The sequence below is a fragment of the Oncorhynchus kisutch genome, linkage group LG2 (genome assembly GCF_002021735.2).
Source record: "Oncorhynchus kisutch isolate 150728-3 linkage group LG2, Okis_V2, whole genome shotgun sequence".
Lineage (NCBI taxonomy): Eukaryota > Metazoa > Chordata > Actinopteri > Salmoniformes > Salmonidae > Oncorhynchus > Oncorhynchus kisutch.
This window is the reverse complement of record NC_034175.2, coordinates 44,846,336-44,867,031: the sequence shown is the minus strand read 5'-3', so window position 1 is coordinate 44,867,031 and position 20,696 is coordinate 44,846,336. Positions and strand designations below refer to the sequence as shown.

At 42.0% G+C, this 20,696-nt stretch overlaps 2 protein-coding genes across 12 annotated transcripts in view; both read left to right on the top strand.

Moving 5' to 3' along the window:
• LOC109867079 (FERM, ARHGEF and pleckstrin domain-containing protein 1) overlaps positions 1-12,522 on the top strand; it is a 78,188-nt gene extending 65,666 nt beyond the window's left edge. For 7 of the 9 annotated variants that reach the window (XM_031795669.1, XM_031795676.1, XM_031795662.1 and 4 more), the window contains exons 16-27: positions 2,423-2,556; positions 3,625-3,706; positions 3,912-4,149; positions 4,273-4,403; positions 4,627-4,695; positions 5,146-5,235; positions 5,533-5,615; positions 5,991-6,103; positions 6,532-6,698; positions 9,593-9,700; positions 10,994-11,145; positions 11,250-12,522. In XM_031795669.1, the coding sequence (XP_031651529.1) occupies positions 2,423-2,556; positions 3,625-3,706; positions 3,912-4,149; positions 4,273-4,403; positions 4,627-4,695; positions 5,146-5,235; positions 5,533-5,615; positions 5,991-6,103; positions 6,532-6,698; positions 9,593-9,700; positions 10,994-11,145; positions 11,250-11,331 (1,449 nt within the window). In that variant the 3' untranslated portion in view covers positions 11,332-12,522. Of the gene's footprint in view, positions 1-2,422; positions 2,557-3,624; positions 3,707-3,911; positions 4,150-4,272; positions 4,404-4,626; positions 4,696-5,145; positions 5,236-5,532; positions 5,616-5,990; positions 7,518-9,592; positions 9,701-10,993; positions 11,146-11,249 lie in introns of all 9 variants that reach the window. The other 2 variants (XM_031795688.1, XR_004203958.1) reach the window with 2 other exon arrangements.
• Positions 12,523-13,110: 588 nt separating this feature from the next.
• Positions 13,111-20,696, top strand: part of LOC109867043 (dedicator of cytokinesis protein 9) — a 117,925-nt gene continuing 110,339 nt past the window's right edge. For all 3 annotated transcript variants that reach the window (XM_031795649.1, XM_020455974.2, XM_031795603.1), the window contains exon 1: positions 13,111-13,565. In XM_031795649.1, coding sequence (XP_031651509.1) covers positions 13,449-13,565 — 117 coding nt within the window. In that variant the 5' untranslated portion in view covers positions 13,111-13,448. The remainder of the gene's footprint in view (positions 13,566-20,696) is intronic.

The window sequence follows — 20,696 nt, the reverse complement described above, 5'->3', positions numbered from 1 at the left end:
CATTTTGTTACACCCTGAATTCAAAATGTATTAAATTGATTACTTTTTCACATTCATCTACACACAATACCCCAAAATGAAAAAGTGAAAACACGTTTTAGACATTTTGTACACGTATTGAAAATAAAATACAGACATATCTAATTTACATAAGTATTCACACCCCAGTCAATACATGACAGAATCACTTTTGGCAGTGATTACAGCTGTGAGCCTTTCTGGGTAAGTCTCTGAGACTGGATTGTACAATATTTGCCATCATTTTTTAAATTTTATTCTTCAAGCTCTGTCAAATTGGTTGTTGATCACTGCTAGACAACCATTTTCAGGTCTTGCCATATATTTTCAAGCAGATTTAAGTCAAAACTGTAACTCAACCACTCAGGAACATTCAACATTTCTTGGTAAGAAACTCCAGTGTAGATGTGGCCTTGTGTTTTAAGTTATTGTCCTGCTGAAAGGTGAATAGATGTCCCAGTGTCTGGTGGAAAGCAGACTGAACTAGGTTTTCCTCTAGTATTTTGCCTGTGCTTAGCATCATTCCATTTATTTGTTATCCTGTAAAGCTCCTAATTCCTTAATGATTACAAGCATACCCAAAACATGATGCAGCCACCACTGTGCTTGAAATTATGGAGAGTGGTTCTAAGTAATATTTGGGCAAATCCAAAACACATAACACAAAAGTGAATTGTTTGACACATTTATTTTACAGTATTACTTTAGTGCCTAGTTGCAAACAGGATGCATGTTTTAGAATATTTTTATTCTGTACAGGCTCCACTTTTTTCACTCTTTTAAATGAGTTTTGTTTTGTGGAGTAACTACAATGTTGCTGATCCATCCTCAATTTTCACCTATCACAGCCATTACACTCTGTAACTGTTTTAAAGTCACCATTAGTCACCAAATCCCTGAGTGATTTCCTTCCCCTCTAGCCAGTTAGGAGTTAGGAAGGACACCTGAATCTTTGTAGTGACTGGGTGTATTGATGCATCATCCAAAGTGTAACTAATAACTTCACCATGCTCAAAGGGATATTCAATGTCTGCATTATAATTTTTACCCATCTAACAAGAGGTGCCTTTCTTTGCGAGGCATTGGAAAACCTCCCTGGTCTTTGTGGTTGAATCTGTGTTTGAAATTCAACGCTCGACTGAGGGACCTTACTGATAATTTTGTGTGTGGGAGAACAGATATGAGGTAGTCATTCGAAGATCATCCAATTTATTATATGGCTTGCCATAACAAAGGGGTTAATTTAAGACATTTCAGCTTTTAATTTTTAATTAATTTGTAAAAAAAATCTAAAAACATAATTCCACTTTGACATTATGATATATGAATATATTTTAAATTCAGGCTGTAACACAATAAAATGTCGAAGTCAAGGGGTGTAAATACTTACTGAAGCAACTGGAGTTGCTTACCAAGATGACATTGGATGTTCCTTAGTGACCTAGTTATAGTTTTCACTTAAATCGGCATGAAAATCTATAAGACTTGGAAATGGCTGTCTGGCAAAGTTAACAACCAACTTGACAGAGTTTGAATAATTTCTTTAAAGAATAAGGGCAGTTATTGTACAATTCAGGTGGTCAAAGCTTTTAGAGCCTTACCCAGAAAGACAGCTGTAATCACTGCCAAAGGTGATTCTAACATGTATTGATTGACTCAGGGGGTTGAATACTTATCTAATTATGATATATTTGTTTTTTTAACATCCATTCATTTAACAATATATATACATTCTTCCACTTTGACATTACAGAGTATTTTGTCTAGATTTTTGTCAATTAAATCCATTTTAATCCCAACAAAATGTGGATAAAGTCAAGGGGTGTGAATATTTTTGCATGACTTTTGACCAGAACACTATGGGTGTATATATAGTGCACTATATTGGGAATAAGGTGTCATATGGGATGCAAACCAGCTAAACCACCCCCCCACCACCTCCAACTCCACCACTCCAAACCACATCAGGCTATAGCTTCCCTTTTAATCTGATCAGGTAGCCTTTAATGAAAGACTCCCCCTGGGTCTTGTCAGGAATGATGGGCTATTGATTCCTCCATTTCCTCCATTCATCTCCAGGTCGATTCCTCCATTCATCTACAGGTCGTTAAAGGATTTGGTGGAAGTCATGAGGCCAATGTGATTGTTGCTAAACAACAGCACAGAGGTCTTTTGGCAGCAGCACATCAGGCAGATTCTAATGCAATCCAAGCAGATGGGCTCCTAATTCACCAGAAACACTGCATTTCACCTCATTAGATTGCAAGTCCTCTTTTGGCTACTGGCAATTGAGAATGTCACGATTTGCACAATAAAGAATGTGCTCTAATGCAGAACTCTCTCTGTGTGTGTGTGTGTGTGTGTGTGTGTGTGTGTGTGTGTGTGTGTGTGTCTGTCATCCCAGTCTTTTCAGAACTTGGTGGGTAAAGATGAAGCTGCACCGGACTCCCTGAAGAGCATCATCTTCTCCAACTTTGACCCTCTGTACAAGTTCCACTCCGGCTTCCTCAGAGAGGTGGAGCAGAGACTGGCTCTATGGTGAGATGGCATGAAAGGCCTTGTACCTCACTGGATGACTATAATCCATCACAATGATACATCTCTTTTATAGTTCAGGTCATTTTTTTCTTAAAATGCCAGTGCACTTAGCCTCGTTTTGTGTAAGGTCCCCTTAGAGTAAGAACACAGTTGGGGTTTGTCATTGTGAACTGGGCTCATTGATCCCGGGGCCTGGTCTTTGTCTAATGAGCGGTATTGACATTCCGTCTGGGAGGCCTCATCGCAGAGACGCACCTCCTCCCGTGGATGACCTGGGGAGCTGGGGTTGCTATGGCAATGGTCGCGCTGCATCAAGCCACTACTTCTAGCCTGTGGGTTTTTCCACTGTCTGCTCCTCTTAATGATGTGGTCCTTACATCAGAGCTCCCCCATGGTGGCACAGAGAGGGCCTGGCTGGCAGACGGTCACTGTTGCAGACTTCATACTGTAGTAATCAGCATCACATGTCCAGACGTACTACAAGACCAAACGAGAGCGAAAGGGACCTCCACGCAAGATCTGACTGTGTTTTCTCTCAAAACATGGCTAAAGCCCCAAAGGCAAATCAGCAGACTGAATACAGAGCACAGATGCATGTAGCTGGCTATCTTGTTTTACATATTCAAATGTTATTTTAGCCCTCTCCTGACTGTTGACCTTTGATTTAGATCTGGTAGAGGGTTTTGTCAGTGAAAGAGGGGTTGTATCTCAAAGGCATAACATTCAAAATGTCCTCTTTGGGCTTGTATTACCCACTCCAGAACGTATTGGTTCGTATTTTGAATGAACGAGCGTGGAGAAAGGTCAGTCTGCATGGTGCTATATCTAGCTGTCAACTGCAATTCATGCTCAAGGTAGACACCTGCTTGCGGTTTTCAGCGGTGCAGTCAAACGCCATTTAAATGTCCTTGCATGAGTGTTGGAGCTCACATGAATATGAAATATGGCTTTAAGAGTCTTAAGTGCTTCACATTCCTCTGCTGTCCACAGCAGAAATCTCTCGGCACAAACCCTAGAATGAAACTGTTCCAGAGAGAAGAAGTTGCTAGTGTTTTATTTTTTTTATAGGGAAGGGCGCTCCAATGCCCACATTAAAGGAGATTACCAGCGCATCGGTGATGTCATGCTGAAGAATCTACAGGGCCTGAAGGTATTGGCTGCTTTTTCTTGCACTTTATATCAAATTCACTTTGTATCTGCACCATGACCAATGTATGCTGACTTGTACAAACTGTCGTACAGCTCCAGGGGCGTTGTTTTGCGGCTGACCCTGTGCTGCCCGTAGCCTGTTGTGTGTGTGTGTGTGTGCAAATGGTCAATAAAGATCTATTCTACTCAACCCTACTTTATTGTAGCCGCTGACTGCCCACCTCCAGAAGCACTCGGAGGCCCTGGTGGAGCTGGAGAAGGCATGCCGGGGCTCCCGGCGGCTGGAGGTGCTGGTCCGGGACTTTGAGCTGCAGAAGGTGTGCTACATCCCTCTCAACGTGTTCATCCTCAGGCCCCTGCACCGCCTCTTGCATTACAAGCAGATCCTGGAGCGTCTGTGCAAACACTACCCCCCCACACACGTGGATTTCAGGGACTGCAGAGGTAACTGTTACTGTTCTGTAGCCGTCAGGGGCTCTCTGAGGCCGGGCTAGCTTAGGGAGCCCCCCTGGTGCAGTTGAGGTCTATGACATCACAGACTGAGCGTTGCTGTGTCCTCTCCCGTAGCCGCGCTAGCGGACGTGTCAGAGGTGGTGGCCCAGCTCCACGGCAGCATGATCAAGATGGAGAACTTCCAGAAGCTTCTGGAGCTTAAGAAGGATTTGATTGGCATCGACAGTCTAGTCACTCCAGAGCGGGTGAGTTCAAGTAGGGATCTGGATGCGTCCCTGAAGGCACCCTATTCCCTATATAGTGCAAAAGTAGTGCACTATGTAAGGAATAGGGTGCCATTTTGGACGGAATCCCATATCAACATTTTGTATGTGAGAGTAGCCAGTTTGAAAAACTCATTTGTTTTTATCAGTTTTTATCTTTCCCTGAGATGTTGTGATGGAATTTGTTGTGATTGGTGTTTTTCAGGAGTTCATCCGGCTAGGCTGCCTCAGCAAGCTGTCTGGCAAAGGCCTCCAGCAACGAATGTTTTTCCTGGTAATGTCTGCAATGCATCTGAGATGTCATCCTGAATGAGTTATTAAACAGATTATTCAGTCGAGTGATCTCACAAGATAGACGGCTGTGGAAAGTAGAGCCCTGTGTTTAACCTCCTCGGTATGAATGACTTTGTACAAAATGCCTCAAAGACGGCTTCCTTATCTTTCTATGCAGCTGTTTACTGTTTTTGAGCCAGTGTCCCTATTCGTTATTGTAGGGCATCTAATTGAGACCACGACTCATCTGAATCACGATTCGTGTTAGAACAGCTTGAATGTTATCTAGTGCCGCTGCAACAGGCGTATGCCCAACACAGCCAATGTATTCACCAAGCCACAGACAATCGTTCAGTGTTCTTTTTGTGTGAAGTCAATAAGTGAGGTTGGTGTGGCTATTAATAACCCGTTAATGATTGCCTTCACTTTTCTCTTGTCTCTCCGGTGACAGTTCAATGACGTCCTCTTGTATACGAGTCGAGGGATGACGGCGACGAACCAGTTCAAAGTGCATGGGCAGCTCCCTCTCCATGACATGACAGTAAGTTGACTCTCTTCTTTCACCTTTTCTTAACCCCCCTCTTGTGCCCTGGCGTGGAGTGCAGCACAGTAGAGTACAGTAGCTGTCACAAGTTTGTAATTACTTGCTGTAAATAAACTAGCGTGCTGTGCCACAGTAACTCCCCTACCATCTGTGTCTCTCTTTAATTCCCCCTCTGTCGCTCTCTCCCTGTCCCCCTTTTTCTCTCTCTCTCACACACACGCAGTCCCTCTCCCACAAGCAGATTTGTTCCTCTCATGCCCCATGTGTTGACTGGCTGTGTCTGTGTGTCCCCAGATCCGGGAGAGCGAGGACGAGTGGGGTGTGCCTCACGCCTTCACCCTGGTTGGGCAGCGTCAGTCAGTGGTGGTAGCAGCTAGGTGAGTCTGTGGTCCGAACCCCCGAACGAGCTGGACTATTGGGTAGTCGTTTTGACAGATGCCAGACAACAGTATGTGTACAGGGATGTGTGTTTTCATGTTTGCCGTGGTATGACTAAAGTGGTCGGTATTCAGAATACAGTGGTTGGTGAATCGGCAGGTGACCGGTAAACTCAGCAGTTGACAATAAGGCATTTGAATAATCACAAAGGCACGTTCATTATTTATACAGCACACTTGGTCATAGAAATAACCACATGAAATATTTATTAGGTGAAGCCCAGCACTGGTGGAAGAAAATGCATTACCTTTTCTGTCCATTTCTCTCCCTCTTTCTCTCTCATTCTCTCCCCCCCCCCCCCCCCCTCCCCTCAGTTCCCTGTCAGAGATGGAGAAGTGGATGGAGGACATTAAGATGGCCATTGACTTGGCAGAGACCAGCAACGGCCACACAGCTGACCTGCTGGCCAGAAGTCTGACTGATAACAGTAAGTTGATACTGCAGTACACAGACTCTAGAGCATGGGCACTGGGCCTGCCGTAGGGGACAACTAGTAGTGTCTGGAGAATCATCCGACCCCGCGCGTTAATGAGTTATCGCTGAGTTCTCCCCATTCTGTTCCCTCATTGCACGGACAGTTGCTACTCTTCTAGAAACTTCAGAGGCAGAATGGGCCAACCTATACATCCGAAATGAGCTTGAATAGCTCAAATACAATGCTTCAAAATTGATGGTTTATAAAGTCTTGAATTAAATAATTTTTCTAATTTCCTACAGCCTGTCTGCATGTATTTACAAACCTAGCCACTATGAAGTATTGTGCTACTATTTATCTCATCAGGTTTTACAGTAGGATCCGTCTTCCCACGTTGTCGCCGTGTGTATGTGGAATTAACCGCTTCCTGAATTTCCCAGAATCCACAACAGAGGACTCCTGTGCGGAGACGGAGTCTGAGGACGACCTGATGGCGTCACGCACCTCCCTGGAGAGGCAGGCCCCTCACCGTGGTAACACCACGGTGCACGTGTGCTGGCACAGGAACACCAGCGTGTCCATGGTGGACTTTAGCATAGCTGTGGAGGTACCACAACCAGTCCTAACCTGTCCTGCTCTGCCCTCCCCTCCCCCATCTCTCTCTCACTCACTATGTATCTGAGTGTGTATCTGTTTCCTCTCCTTATTGAATGTGCTTCTCTCCCCTGGGAACAATGTCCTCCTGTGCCACCCTCTCTCTCTGTCCTGTGCTATTTAGACATTAGATTACCTCAGTGCTTTGTCCCCAAGCTGTTGGCACTGTCTCGTCTGTGAACTGCTACATAGGACACTCGGCAGGATGTCACCGTCGTTTTTCGGTCTTGAACAGCACATCTCAGTGCAGCTGAGACGGCATCTTTCAAGCCGTTTATTTTCTCTGTTATGTTGTATACTGAGCTCAGAGCAAGACCAGACTTTAGCATGAGGTGGGTGCACTGACAGGACACTGTTCTCATCTTGCCCTCTGTGGCTAACGGTTCCAGTGTGGTTTTCTTATCTAATCTCTACTGTGGATGTCCCGTGTGGTTTTGCGCTCCTTTTTTCTCTCCTTCAGAGCCGTACCTGGACTCACCGTTAGTCCCCCCCCCCCCCCCCTCCGTGTTTAGCCCTTGCAGTGCATGCGTGTTTACACCTACTCAGTCTTTGTGTCTCTGTCCTCTCCTCCCTCCCCCCCTCTCTCTTTTCTGTCTGTCTCTTCTGTTTGTCCGTCTGCCTGTCCTCCGTGGTAGAGGACCCTAGTCCAGTCAGTGACTCAGAGGCCTCCCTCTCGGGGCCCGGCAGTGGCCAGGGACCAGTGCCTCTGTCTCTTATCTGCTGGTATCGAGTTCACAGCCTCTCCTTTAGTGATTCCTGCAGGAGTCTAGAGGTAAAGGAGCCAGGGAGAGAGGAGAGGCCTCCCCATCGCATTGTAGCATTACTGTCATATACTAGCACCTTGTATCTTCTTTGAGGTCATTGGTGAAAAGTGGAACGCTTTTGTGTAACACTTTTCACCTGTAAAGACCTACGATGAACTAAAATAAGTTGGTGGAAGCCTAAAATGATGGCTCAGTTTACAGTAAATGCTTTATATTGCCACTAGATGGCAGTTGTTTACAGTGACCATAGAGGTCACTGTTAGTTCAGTGACTTTAAACTGTTGCTGGATGGACCCCAGGATAGACACTGTCTGTTTATAGCTGTACTTACCTCCTTTAAACCACTGAAGTGAACAGAGGCCTCAGGCTTAATTACAGTGGGTTTATTTTCAGAGCTTACAGTGCAGCACACACTATTCCTTACGCACTAACATACAGTGCCTTCAGACAATATTCGTTCCTCTTGTCTTATTCAACATTCTGTTTTGTTCTTTCTTCTCACACATCTACACACAATAACCCATAATGACAAAGTCAAAACATGTTTTTAGAAATGAATGCAAATTTATTGAAAATTAAATACAGAAATATCTAATTTACATAAGTATTCACACCCCTGAGTCAATACATGTTGGAATCACCTTTGGCAGCGATTTAAAGCTGTGAGTCTTTCTGGGTAAGTCGAGAAGTGCTTTGCACACCTGGATTGTATAATATTTGCACATTTATTCTTTTAACAATTCATCAAGATCTGTTGGTTGTTGATCATTGCTAAACAGACATTTTTAAGTCTTACCATAGATTTTCAAGCCGATTTTAAGTCAAAACTGCAACTAGGCCACTCAGGGATATTCAACATCATCTTGGTAAGCAACTCCAGTGTATATTTGGCCTTGTGTTTTAGGTTATTGTCATGTTGAAAGGTGAATTTGTCTCCCAGTGTCTGTTGGAAAGCAAACTGAACCACATTTTCCTCTAGGATTTTGCCTGTGTTTAGCTCTATTCCTTTTCTTTTTATCCTATAAAACTCCCTAGTCCATGCCAATGACAAGCATACCCATAACATGATGTAGCCACCACCATGCTTGGAAATATGAAGAGTGGTACTGAGTGATGTGTTGTGTTGGATTTGCCCCAAGCTTTGTATTCAGGACAAAAAGTTAATTTCTTTGCCACATGTTGCCACATCTTTGCCCTGTTGCAAACAGGATGCATGTATTAGAATATTTGTATTCTGTGCAGGCTTCCTTCTTTTCACTCTGTCAATTAGGTTAGTATTGTGGATTAAGTACAATGTTGTTGATCCATCCTCAGTTTTCTCCTATCACAGCCATTAAACTCTGTAACTGTTTTAAAGTCACCATTGGCCTCATGGTGAAATCCATAAGAGGTGTCCTTCCTCTCCAGCAACTGAGTTAGGAAGAACAGCTGTATCTTTGTAGTGACTGGGTGTATTGATACACCATCCAGTGTAATTAATACCTTCACCATTCTCAAAGGGATATTCAATGTCTGCATTACAATTTGCATTACCAATAGGTACCCTTAGCAAGGTATTGAAAAACCTCAGTTTTTTGTGGTTGAATCTGTGTTTGAAATTCGCTGCTCGACTGAGGGACCTTGCGTACTTTTATGTCTGGGGTACAGAGATGAGGTAGTCATTCAAAAATCATGATAAACTCTATTATTGCACCCAGAGTAAGTCCATGCAACTTATTGTGTGTTGAGCACATTTTTACTCCTGAACTTATTTATTGAACTTATTTAGGCTTGAGTACTTTACTCAAGACATTTCAGCTATTCATATTGAATACATTTCTAAAAACATAATTCCACTTTGACATTATGGGGTATTGTGTGTAGGCTAGTGTTTAAAAAAAAATCGATTTTAATCCATTTTAAATTCAGGCTGTAACACAAAAACATGTGGAACAGGTGATGGGGTGTGAATAGTTACTGAAGGTGCTGTAAGTGTTTGTTGAAATTCCCTCTACATGTTTTTATTTATATTTTTGTCATGTCATTTTTCTATGTAGTACATGAACAAAGTTCACTGATTTGTAAATCGTTTTTTCTACTGTAGAATCAGCTGTCAGGAAACCTGCTGAGGAAGTTCAAGAACAGCAACGGCTGGCAGAAACTCTGGGTGGTCTTCACCAACTTCAGCCTGTTCTTCTACAAGACCCACCAGGTGAGGGCTAGCACCTACTCCTCGTGTTTGTCTGTCTGTGTAGACCATGGCCCGTGTTCACAAAGCGTCTGAGTAGGATTTCTGCTCTACGACCAGGTCCCCAATGTCCATGTAATCTTACTAATTATAAGTTAGCACTCTGAGACGCTTGATACATTAGGTACCAGAACTACAGCAATGTGTTCTGGGGCCTCTCTCCCCCTCCTTATGATCCATGTATGTCTGTGAAGGCCAGAAACACAACAATGTGTGCTGGGGATGACCCCCTAGCCTCCTCCTGCTCATGATCTTCAATATGGCAGTATTGTTTACAATCTAGCAATATCCCATTAATTTAAGAATATCCCATTTCTCTGTGGAATTTCAAATCCATGTGCCATGTAAGGGAGTTACGCACATCCCCATGCCAGTTGATCTGCTCTCACTTTCAGCACAGCTCCCCTGAATCCGTTAGAATCACCACCTGAAAGAAACCATTGTTTGTAATGCTATAGTTAGTTACTCATGTTTTGTCACATGTTCTGTGACCTGTTGCCGTGGGGCATTTTCCCTCATTTTAAAATGCACCATGAAAGTATGATAGTGTTATCAAGTGTTTTTGTAGTGAAAAGCAGTGGTGGTAAAAGTAAAGACACAGTAGAAATGTAGTCAAATAAAGTAAGAGTAAAAGTCTTACTTGAGTAAAAGTCTAAAAGTATTTGGTTTTAAATATACTTAAGTATCAGAAGTAAATGTAATTGCAACAGATATACTTAAGTATCAAAAGTACAAGTATAAATCATTTACAATTGCTTATATTAAGCAAACCAGATGGCACAATTTTCTTGTTTTTGTCATTTACGGATAGCCAAGGGCACACTCCAACACTCGGACATCATTTACAAACACAGCATGTGTGTTTAGTGAGTCCTCCAGATCAGAGGCAGTAGGGATGACCAGGGATGTTCTCTTGATGCGTGAATTAGACCATTTTCCTGTCCTGCTTAGCATTCAAAATGTACCAGGTACTTTTGGGTGTCAGGGAACATGTATGGATAAAAAGTACATCATTTTCTTTAGGAATGTAGTGAAGTAAAAGTTGTCAAAAATAAAAATGGTCATGTAAAGTACAGATACCCCAAAAAAACTACTTAAGTAGTACTTCAAAGTATTTTTTACTTAGGTACTTTACACCACTGAGTGAAAGTGAGTAGCACCTTGAAATTCTGATTGCTTTAACTGTTTGTTACTGAATGTAAGTAGCTTCATAACATTCAGAATGCTTAACTGTTTGGTCCTTTCCCCTCTCTCCAGGATGATTATCCTTTGGCCAGTCTCCCCCTGTTGGGCTACTCGGTCACCATCCCCACTGAGTCTGAAAACATCCACAAGGACTATGTCTTCAAACTGCATTTCAAATCCCACGTCTACTACTTCAGATCTGAGAGCGAATACACTTTTGAGAGGTACAGTACACTTCTGTCTATCCTGTATTGTGTACAGTATATAGTATGTTTGTTTACAGATGTTACTGGGCAGTGAAACCCCCTGTCTTTTTCTCTCCATACAGGTGGATGGAGGTCATTCGCAGTGCCACCGTCTCTGCCAGCAGCACCCGCATTCTGAGCCGGAAAGAGCCCCATCCGTACTGATCCAAAGAGCAAGGGCTCTCTCCCTGTCTCCATGCCTCTTCTCCCTACCACAATCTCCCATAGGGTCTGGCCACATCTAGCCTCTCATCACACTACGACTCCCCAAGCAGCAAGCTGAAGCAGAGCCCCTCTGGAGCCACATTCACTTCACTTCTCTGGACACTCTTGATTTCCTTTTCTACACATATCTGGGACATATGTACATTGAGCAGTGTCCATGCACAATCTTGGTGCTTTTTAATGCTTTAATGGTGACATGTCCGCTGGTTTAGACTGCATCAGAGACTGCATTTTCAGCATTTTTACTCAGCTCTGAACCTCTTTTTGTAGGATGCCATTTTATACTGTTTTCTAACGGGCTGAATCACTTACTGTACTTCTGGTTTCACATTCTGTCATTGGATTGTTTTTATGGTGGGAACATGTTGATACAGAGATTCTGCATTTTTAAACTTTTTTTTCATAGATGGTTAGAATATCACTGCATCCTCAAGATTTTTGTCTCCTTGTTTACTTTAAGGGGGAAAATAATAATGAAAAAATGATAATAAAAAAGTGCCAAACAGTTGAACCATTTTCCTACACTTTTAATGCAATTTTACTACATTGGTGGTGAGGAGACTTGAAATGTGTTGTAAGAAAAAAGAAAAAAAAGTCACTTTTAAATTCCATTTTCTTTTAATAAGATGTTTCTGGACAGTGAGAGACCTTGTGATAAGTAAGATATCAGAATATTTTGTTGTATCATCGACTTAACTCTAGAACTACTTATAAAGCTATCAGGGTAGTTACCATCACCACTAACGCCATTATTCAAGTGAAGTGAATATTCCTGTTATGCTTTGTTGTAAGGATACTTCAGAGGGTGTTCTGAAGACTATTATATTCCACCCTCAATTGTGTGAGAAATGTGAGATGTTCATAATCTGTGTATTATGAAGGAAACTGTAATGGAAAGCTTTAAAGAATATGTGTGAAACAAAATCTAAACTTTCAGTTCCAAGCACCATTGCCCTTGTTGGACTAGGCTGCCTCCCATATGTAAAGAGACCTTTAAAAGTCTAAATGAAATGGATATATGCATATGACAGAGAGGGAAAACTTTGGTTTTCCTTATTGAGGGAATGCTGTGTTTTCCCAGACACCAGAGAGCGCTTTGGAAATGAAAGCAATAAAAACCTAATTTGAACATTTGTATTGTGGGTTCTTTTGCTAGTCCATAATAGCTAACAGAGGTGTAATTGCCCATTTAATGTTTTTAACCACTTTCACCTTAGTACACTACAAGAGAATTGACATTTTGTTTCTTGTATTCCCATAGATGGCATCATTGCTCAATAACATAAGACCTGTGCCATTGCTGGTCACGTACTGGCCCGAAGTTATTGCATAATTTTAATCTGATGAAATAATTCTACGTAGTCCTCCTAAAAACAAATTTTGGTCATTCTCATTAGGTTTTCACCGTCCAATTTAGAATGTTGTGTGAAGTACTTCACTGTATTTAATTTATGCACGTTTTAATAGTTATTCTACATTCACTGAACAATTTCAACTATGGTGACAGACATGGCATTGTATCTTCTCTACTTTCCACGTTACATGTCGATAAAAACAGCCCCCCCCCCCCCCCCCCCTATGAATATTACTGTAACAATGATTACAGTACGTTCATAGCCTGCTCATACAGAAACTGAACTGGGCAGGCCTTTGTAAATCACTGGAGGAGGGAGGAGTGGAGAAGCGTGGTAGAACGACGCACGCAGATTACGCTTTCTGACTGGCGTCGCATGTACACCGAGCATAGCGAGACCGACGACGGACAGCCGTAATGAGACGGTGAACGCGCGGAAGAATGGTTTATTATGACAACAACAACTCAGCGGGGGGATGCAACAGCTGCGGGATAATACAATACAACTTTCACTAGTAATTGTTGCAAATTATGAGATCAAAAAGGCAGAGTGAACCAGCACAACATGACCCAGTTTTAAACTCAAGGTGCGCTCTTGTGCTGACGGAGAAACGGGAAAAGCCGGCTGATGATTCCGTTCTTACTCTTCTTCTTTGACGTTTTATAAATTCCTAAAGAAATTGATGAAAGGCAGGACTCGACAATGTCAGTTCCAGTACATCCGGAGACCAGGAAATTTACAAGGGGACTAAGTAAACCTGGCACTGCGGCTGAACTAAGGCAAAGTGTCTCTGAGGTTGTCAGGACCTCCGTGCTTGTTGTAAGTACATTAGACAATTTCCATCCCCTTCTAAGCTCTCTATGCTACACGTCTGTTTGCTATTGTGCCTTGTGTGTTACATTCTAGCCCGTAGAGATGTGCGCCCATTGTCACCCACCCTCGAGGTCAGCAGGTGCAGCACTAAGATAATTATACTCAATGTGGCCCAATAAGACCTGTATCACATTTTGTACATGTAGGCCTACTTGAAAGCATTACATTATGCATTCCATGTTGGTCGTTTACCTATTATTTGACTTGGTTTACCTGTTAATTGTTTAGGCCTACATTACTTATTGGTGTACACAGTGTTAAGCCAACTTCAGCTGACTCCCTCATTTCATTGAGTTGTATTCCATTCTAGTCTATTTTTTGATGTTGCTCTCTGACCCTCCAGCAAGGCCAATCATCCCTCTATCATTGATTAAACATGTAAATTAGATGCACACATAATCAATGGTAGGCCTATACATGGATTATCATGGATATGAATAATCCTGTACGTTCGGTTTTTTTTAATGCTGCAATATGTAACTTTTTGGCCGACCCTACAAAATTAACATAGAAATGTGAGTTATGGATCTGCCATTCTCACTGAAAGCACGTCTAAGAAGCGGTAGATCTGTTCTTTCTATGCTTCCCGTTCTTTTACTTTAGGGTCTGTACACCAGCTTCAAAGAGAGAACATAATATTTTGGGTTATGGAAATATATTTCACAGCTGTTTAGATGGTACAAGGATTCTCTACACTACGCTTGTTTATTTTGTCATATAAACTGAAATTCGGCAAACTATTAGAATTTTAGCAAACATGGAAATGTCTATTTCTGCATAGTGCACGTTTTAACTAGCCCTACATTTTTATAACCTGTTGTGAAAAACGTAACGTATTAAAGGTGCCATCTATACTGAGATCCATGGAGCACTTGGAAGGCCAATCTTGTAGAGACTTCATTAGGTCTGTCTAATGGGATGCACAACATGTCGGTATTAGCACACTGTACTCAATAGGCCACCATATTGTCCCCTTCAGGTCAACATATTTGCATGATACAAGGAAAAAGGTGATTTTTAGTACATAACTAAAACTCCTTCATGTGTATGTGTAAGGATTTATTTGTAAATTTTCTTTGCTTTTAGAAATTACAATTTATATAGTGACCAAATAGATGTTAGGAATCTCTGCCCCATTATAGGGTATTTAGTATCAGTGAGGTAGTCTATGTCCATAGAAAGGCTCAGAGGCACCACATTACAAAGAGAAGTGTTTGGAATCAATTTCATGGTCGGTGTCCCAGACAGTATCGGGTGCCATTTGTCTAATGTTGAATTTGACCATCCAGCTTGGAACATTTGGGCAACGGGGACCTGTGATATCACAATATTAATTTTTGCAAAGGCTCTGGAGAGAAAGGAGTTGACCCTTTTGTGTGTACTGTGTTTGGTGTGGTGTTTGGAGTAATTGTTCCAACTTTCCTAGAAGAAGTTGCTAGGTAACTGAAACGGACACCGTCCAGGCTCTCTGTCAGGGAAATGGAATCCTGACTCAAGATCCCAGACCCACAACCACACCTTCATATTATTTATTTATTTATTCATTCATTCATTTTCTCTCATGGACCCAAGCCAGAGGATTCTGGAGGAGACTAGGGGTATGCAAAATAATGTGTTTTTATAAGGAAGTCATTGTGAATAAGAACAACTCCCAAGTTCACTGACCAACATAAGGTGAATGGTAGGAAGAATAAAGTGTGAAGTATAGCTCTGTTCTGGTGGAGCCCCTCAGTGGAGTGGGACAGGAATGTGATTCTACACAAGACCATCATGCACACACACAGCTTGTAATTAATTCCTCCATGAAACATGTAAATACCCTCCGAGAGGAAGAAGGATCTCTTTCAGTGACATAAAGGGGAGATTGTGACGGACCCCCCCCCCCCCCCCCCATCGTGGACGATTGTGTTTCAATCTGCATTGAAACACAAATGTATTGTCTGAAAGATTGTAATCCAAATACCCACTAAGAAGTCATAATGAACTGAATAGATCCTCTTTGGTCAGTAGATATTGTATGGCTCAAACTGATCATGGATAGGATCAAATGCAATAGTTAGATTTCAGAGGCAAATACTGTTCCACTGATTAGTCAGTTCATGTAATGTTTCTGAGAGGACACACTGGGCAGAGCCCCTTTGTTTATTGTTGAAATAAAGGGACGTGCCAGTGGACAGGGCTCATAGCTGAGATGTCCCTCTTTCTCCATGCACGCTCAGAGCAGAGCCAGATCTCTCTTTGTGAAAACCATTGCAACCATAATGGCCGTCATCAGCTTTTAATTTGCTGTGCTGCTGGTCGTGGTGGTGGCAATAACTCCAAAGTCTGCCTTTGAAACAAACAGGACTCGGCATTCTCTCTCTCTCTCTCCCGTATTACATTAGAACAGAAATGCATTGGATACATTAGAGAAGATTCCTCTGAATTTAAAGGCTCTGTCTTCCAGCTCTGCTGTCCTTGTTTGGAAAAGTGTGGAAACTAATCCATCGATGGCAGCTGGATATGATCTGTTCATGCACAAGTGCTATAAAACCGCTGGGGGCAGTTATGTAATTGCAATCAATAGTCCATGTTGGATTTCAGCTAATGGTGATAAACTTAGATCCACACTGGCCCTGCTGTTGGTTGGAGCCTAGACGATTGTAAATCAGGAGGGATGTCATCACACACAGCCTCCAGGCCTGTCACATGGTCCAGGGGCCTGTGTGAAAGACCAATTTAAGACACTTGTATAATGTCTGTGTAGCCAAGGCATTTGGAGCCTCGCGTGGGCCACTTTATTTGTCTCAGAGGGAGATGGAGAAATCAGATGTCCCATAAACTGTTTGGCAGGAGGCGCAGCAGAGTATTTCATGTCTCAAGCAAACAAAAGATGGATTTACATTAGTTATATAAGAATTATAAAACATGGCATTAGTAAAATATGTCTAGTGAGATCTACAGTATCTATCTTCATCATATTTGCTCTTTAAACTAGTCTTGGATGAGCTGTTGCCAAAGCCACATTCCTGCTTTATTTGTGAGTGAAGCTACTGGCATACCGTAAATACCATAGTATACAGACAAACAAAATAAGGATAGCTATTCAAACTATACAGGAGCTTCTCATCTAAACCATATCGCACGTAGTTTTGCATACTTGTTTAATGCGATGATTCACAAATGTGTGGATATTTTAAAAGCCTTTCATTTTCAAAAATGCAGATTAAAACAGATTTAAGTCCAAACTGTAGACCACTCAGGAGCATTCAATGTCATCTTGGTAAGCAACTCCAGTGTAGATTTGGCCTCGTGTCTGAAGTAATTTTCCTGCTGAAAGGTGAATTTGTTTTCCAGTGTCTGTTGGAAAGCAGACTGAACCAGGTTTTCCTCTAGGATTTTGCCAGTGTTTATAGTTGTATTCCATTAATTTTTATCCTGAAAAACGTCCCTAGTCTTTGCCGATGAGAAGCATACCCATAACATGATGCAACCACCACCATGCTTGAAAATATGAGGAGTGGTACTGTTGGATTTGCCCCAAACATACACTTTGTATTCATGTCATAAAGTTAATTTCTTTGACACATTTTTTGCAGTATTTCTTAAGGGCCTTTTTCCAAACATTCTGTACAGACTTCCTTCTTTTCACTCTGTCATTTAGGGATTAGTATTGTGGAGTAACTACAATGTTTTTGATCCATCCTCAGTTTTCTCCTATCACAACCATTCTACACTGTAACCGTTTTAAAATCACAATTGTCCTCATGATGAAATCTTTGTAGTGTGACTGGGTGTATTGATACACCATCCATAGCCTAATTAATAACTTCACCCTGCTCAGAGGGGTATTTGTTTGCTTTGCTATTTCTTTTACCCATCTACCAATAGGTGCCCTTTTCGAGACATTGAAAAACTTCCCTGGTCTTTGTGGTTGAATCTGTGCTTGAAATTCACTACTCGATTGAGGGACCTTACAGATCATTGTATGTGTGGGGTACAGAGATTCTACAATCACGTTAACCTCAATTATTGAACATGGAATGAGTCCATGCAACTTATTATGCGATTTGTTAAGCACATTTTTACTCCTGAACTTATTTGGGCTCGTCATAACAAATGGGTTGAATACTTATTTACTCAAGACTAAATGTATTCTACAAACTAAATTCCACTGACATTTTGGGTTACTTTGTGTAGGTCGGTGACACAAAATCTAAATGTAATCCATTTTAAATTCAGTCTGTAACACAACAAAATGTGGAAAAAGTAAAGGGGTGTGAATACTTTCTGAAGACACTGTATCTCTTCTGGGGCCTAGTTTGTGTCGTCAAAGTAGTGTAGTGTAAAGAGGCCCTAACCTACTGAGCATCAACAAACTGTCGTCAAGCACATCTGCTCACTACCCATGTAATTGTCAATTTCCCTCCTCCACTTGTGTTCTTTCGTTATCGTCCATTATGCTTTTTTCTTCAGGCATCATTTCTAGTAACAGTCACAATTGTTTTTGTGAGTCATGCCATTATTATTCCATGATGTGAATCCTCACAGCGGTGTACTGACAGACCGCTCAGTAAGAGTTGTAAGGGTTCATGTGTCCTCAGCTATTGGACTTTAATTTCATAAGTAGCTCCAGGTGTCTTCATTGAGGATAAAGGATTAGGCATAATGGCCATTTGTACAGTAAGGTCAACAGGACAGACCCTGAGCTGTTCTGCTTTATGAGTCTCAGGATTTATTACTAAACTTCCAATAGCCTGAAAAAAAGAACTTCAGGATTATCTAGTATCTATAGTACCTGCTGAAATTTTCCCTGGCTGTCTGTTCCCTTGTCCATTTTGGTCCAGATAGAAGAAATAACACGTGTGCAACATCGCAGGGATACCTCAGGTGGTCGTGTTAAGAATAGGCCATGCCACAGAGAGGGAACACTGGGCCGTGTCCAAATACCCTTACTTGCGTCCTAAATATTAGGTCTTTTTGAGTATGCGAGAAAAAATAACATTTAATAGTAAGCGACATTTCGAAAATCAAGTATACTTTAAATGCCCGGATGTCACACTCATTTTGGTTTTGATGGAAGCTGATCAATTAGATATGGGGATGCTTTACCAAAATCAACGAATAGTGGGAAGCAACGCAATCGTGCATGACGCATTTTCAGTAGGCGAGAATAGAATAATTTATGTGATTTTGGAAACTCAACTCTGATTTAAATGCCAGGTTGATATTACTCATTTCACCTCTTCATCTAGTAGAATTTAATGCAAGTTTTTCCACAAGGCACTGGAAGAGGTGTGCTGCGAGTAATAGGCCCTAGTTCTCTTCAAGTAGCCATACAACAAAACTAGGCTACTTAATTGGGAAGATGCAGAATAGCGATGCTTCTGCGGTGGTGTTCAAATGTAGGCTAAGAAGTTTTTGTCGTAGGCGACATCTTTGAACATTTATTTGGGACTTATTTTTTTGTATTTCTGTTTTCTCATTTAAAGTGTTTCTGGTTTACTTGGCCTTTTCTCTGAGCTTTTAAACTAAATACTAAACCATGTTTTGGTTTCTGAATGAGTCGGCGCCGGGAACTCGAGTTGTGCATGCATCATTTTAATCAGGCTGTTTGATTTCAACATATAGATTGTTTCAGTTTTGTAGGCTAGGCTTCCTAATTTAATTTCTGGATCAAGCCTTGGCAGTCATTCTGATCTCGTTCCCAATGATCAGTGCTTTAGTTTATTATGCTGCTGTCCAGCGGTTTTGAATTTGCAAAGCACCCGACTGTCCACATTTATGTGAAATAGCCTAGTACATAATTCAAAACACTTAGATTTTATTTACAGTGCATTTGGAAAGTGTTCAGACCACTTTTTCCACTTGTTACATTACAGCCTTATTCTAAAATGTTCAATCTACACTCAATACCCCATAATGACATTGCAAAAACAGGAAATATCACATTTACATAAGTATTCAGACCCTTTACCTAGAGTCTTCTGGGGTATGACACTACAAGCCTGGCACACTTGTATTTGGGGAGTTTCTCCCATTCTCTGCAGATCCTCTCAAGCTCTGTCAGGTTGGATGGGGATCATCGCTGTAGGTTTTCATCCAGGATCTCTCTACTTTGCTCCGTTCATCTTTCCCTCAATCCTGACTAGTCTCCCAGTCCCTGCCACTGAAACACATCCTCCACCATGCTTCACCATAGGGATGGTGCCAGGTTTCCTCCAGACGTGACGCTTGGCATTCAGGCCAAAGAGTTCAATCTTGGTTTCATCAGACCAGAGAATCTTGTTTCTCATGGTCTGAGAGTCCTTCAGGTGCCTTTAGGTGCTGTCACGTGCCTTTGACTGAGGAGTGACTTCCGTCTGGCCACTCTACCATAAAGGCCTTATTGGTGGAGTGCTGCAGAGATGGTTGTCCTTCTGGAAGTTTCTCCCATCACCACAGAGGAACTCAGAGTGACCATCGGGTACATTGTCACCTTCCTGACCAAGGCCCTTCTCCCGCGATTGCTCAGTTTGGCTGGGCGGCCAGTTCTAGGAAGAGTCTTAGTGGTTTCAAACTTCTCCCATTTAAGAATGATGGAGGCCGCTGTGTTCTTGGGGACCTTCAATGCTGCAGAAATAGTTTGGTACCCTTCCCCAGATCTGTTCCTCGACACAATCCTGTCTCAGATCTCTACGGACAATTCCTTCGACCTGATGGCTTGGTTTTTGCTCTGACGAGCATTTCCAACCGTGTGACCTTTATATAGACAGGTGTATCTAATCATGTCCAATCAATTGAATTGACCACAGGTGGACTCCAATCAATCATTAGGGGATATTGTGTGTAGATTGATGAGGAAAAATGTGAATTTCATCCATTTTAGAATGAGGCTGTAATGTAACAATGTGGAAAAAGTCAAGGGGTCTGAGTACTCTCCGAATGCACTGTACATAACATTCATGACAAAACATTCCTAATATTGAGTTGTTCCCCCCACAAGGTGTCGAATGCGTTCCAGAGGGATGCTAGTCCATGTTGTATCCGAAGCTTCCCACAGTTGTGTTAAGTTGGCTGGGTGTTCTTTGGGTGGTGGATCATCCTTCATACACACAG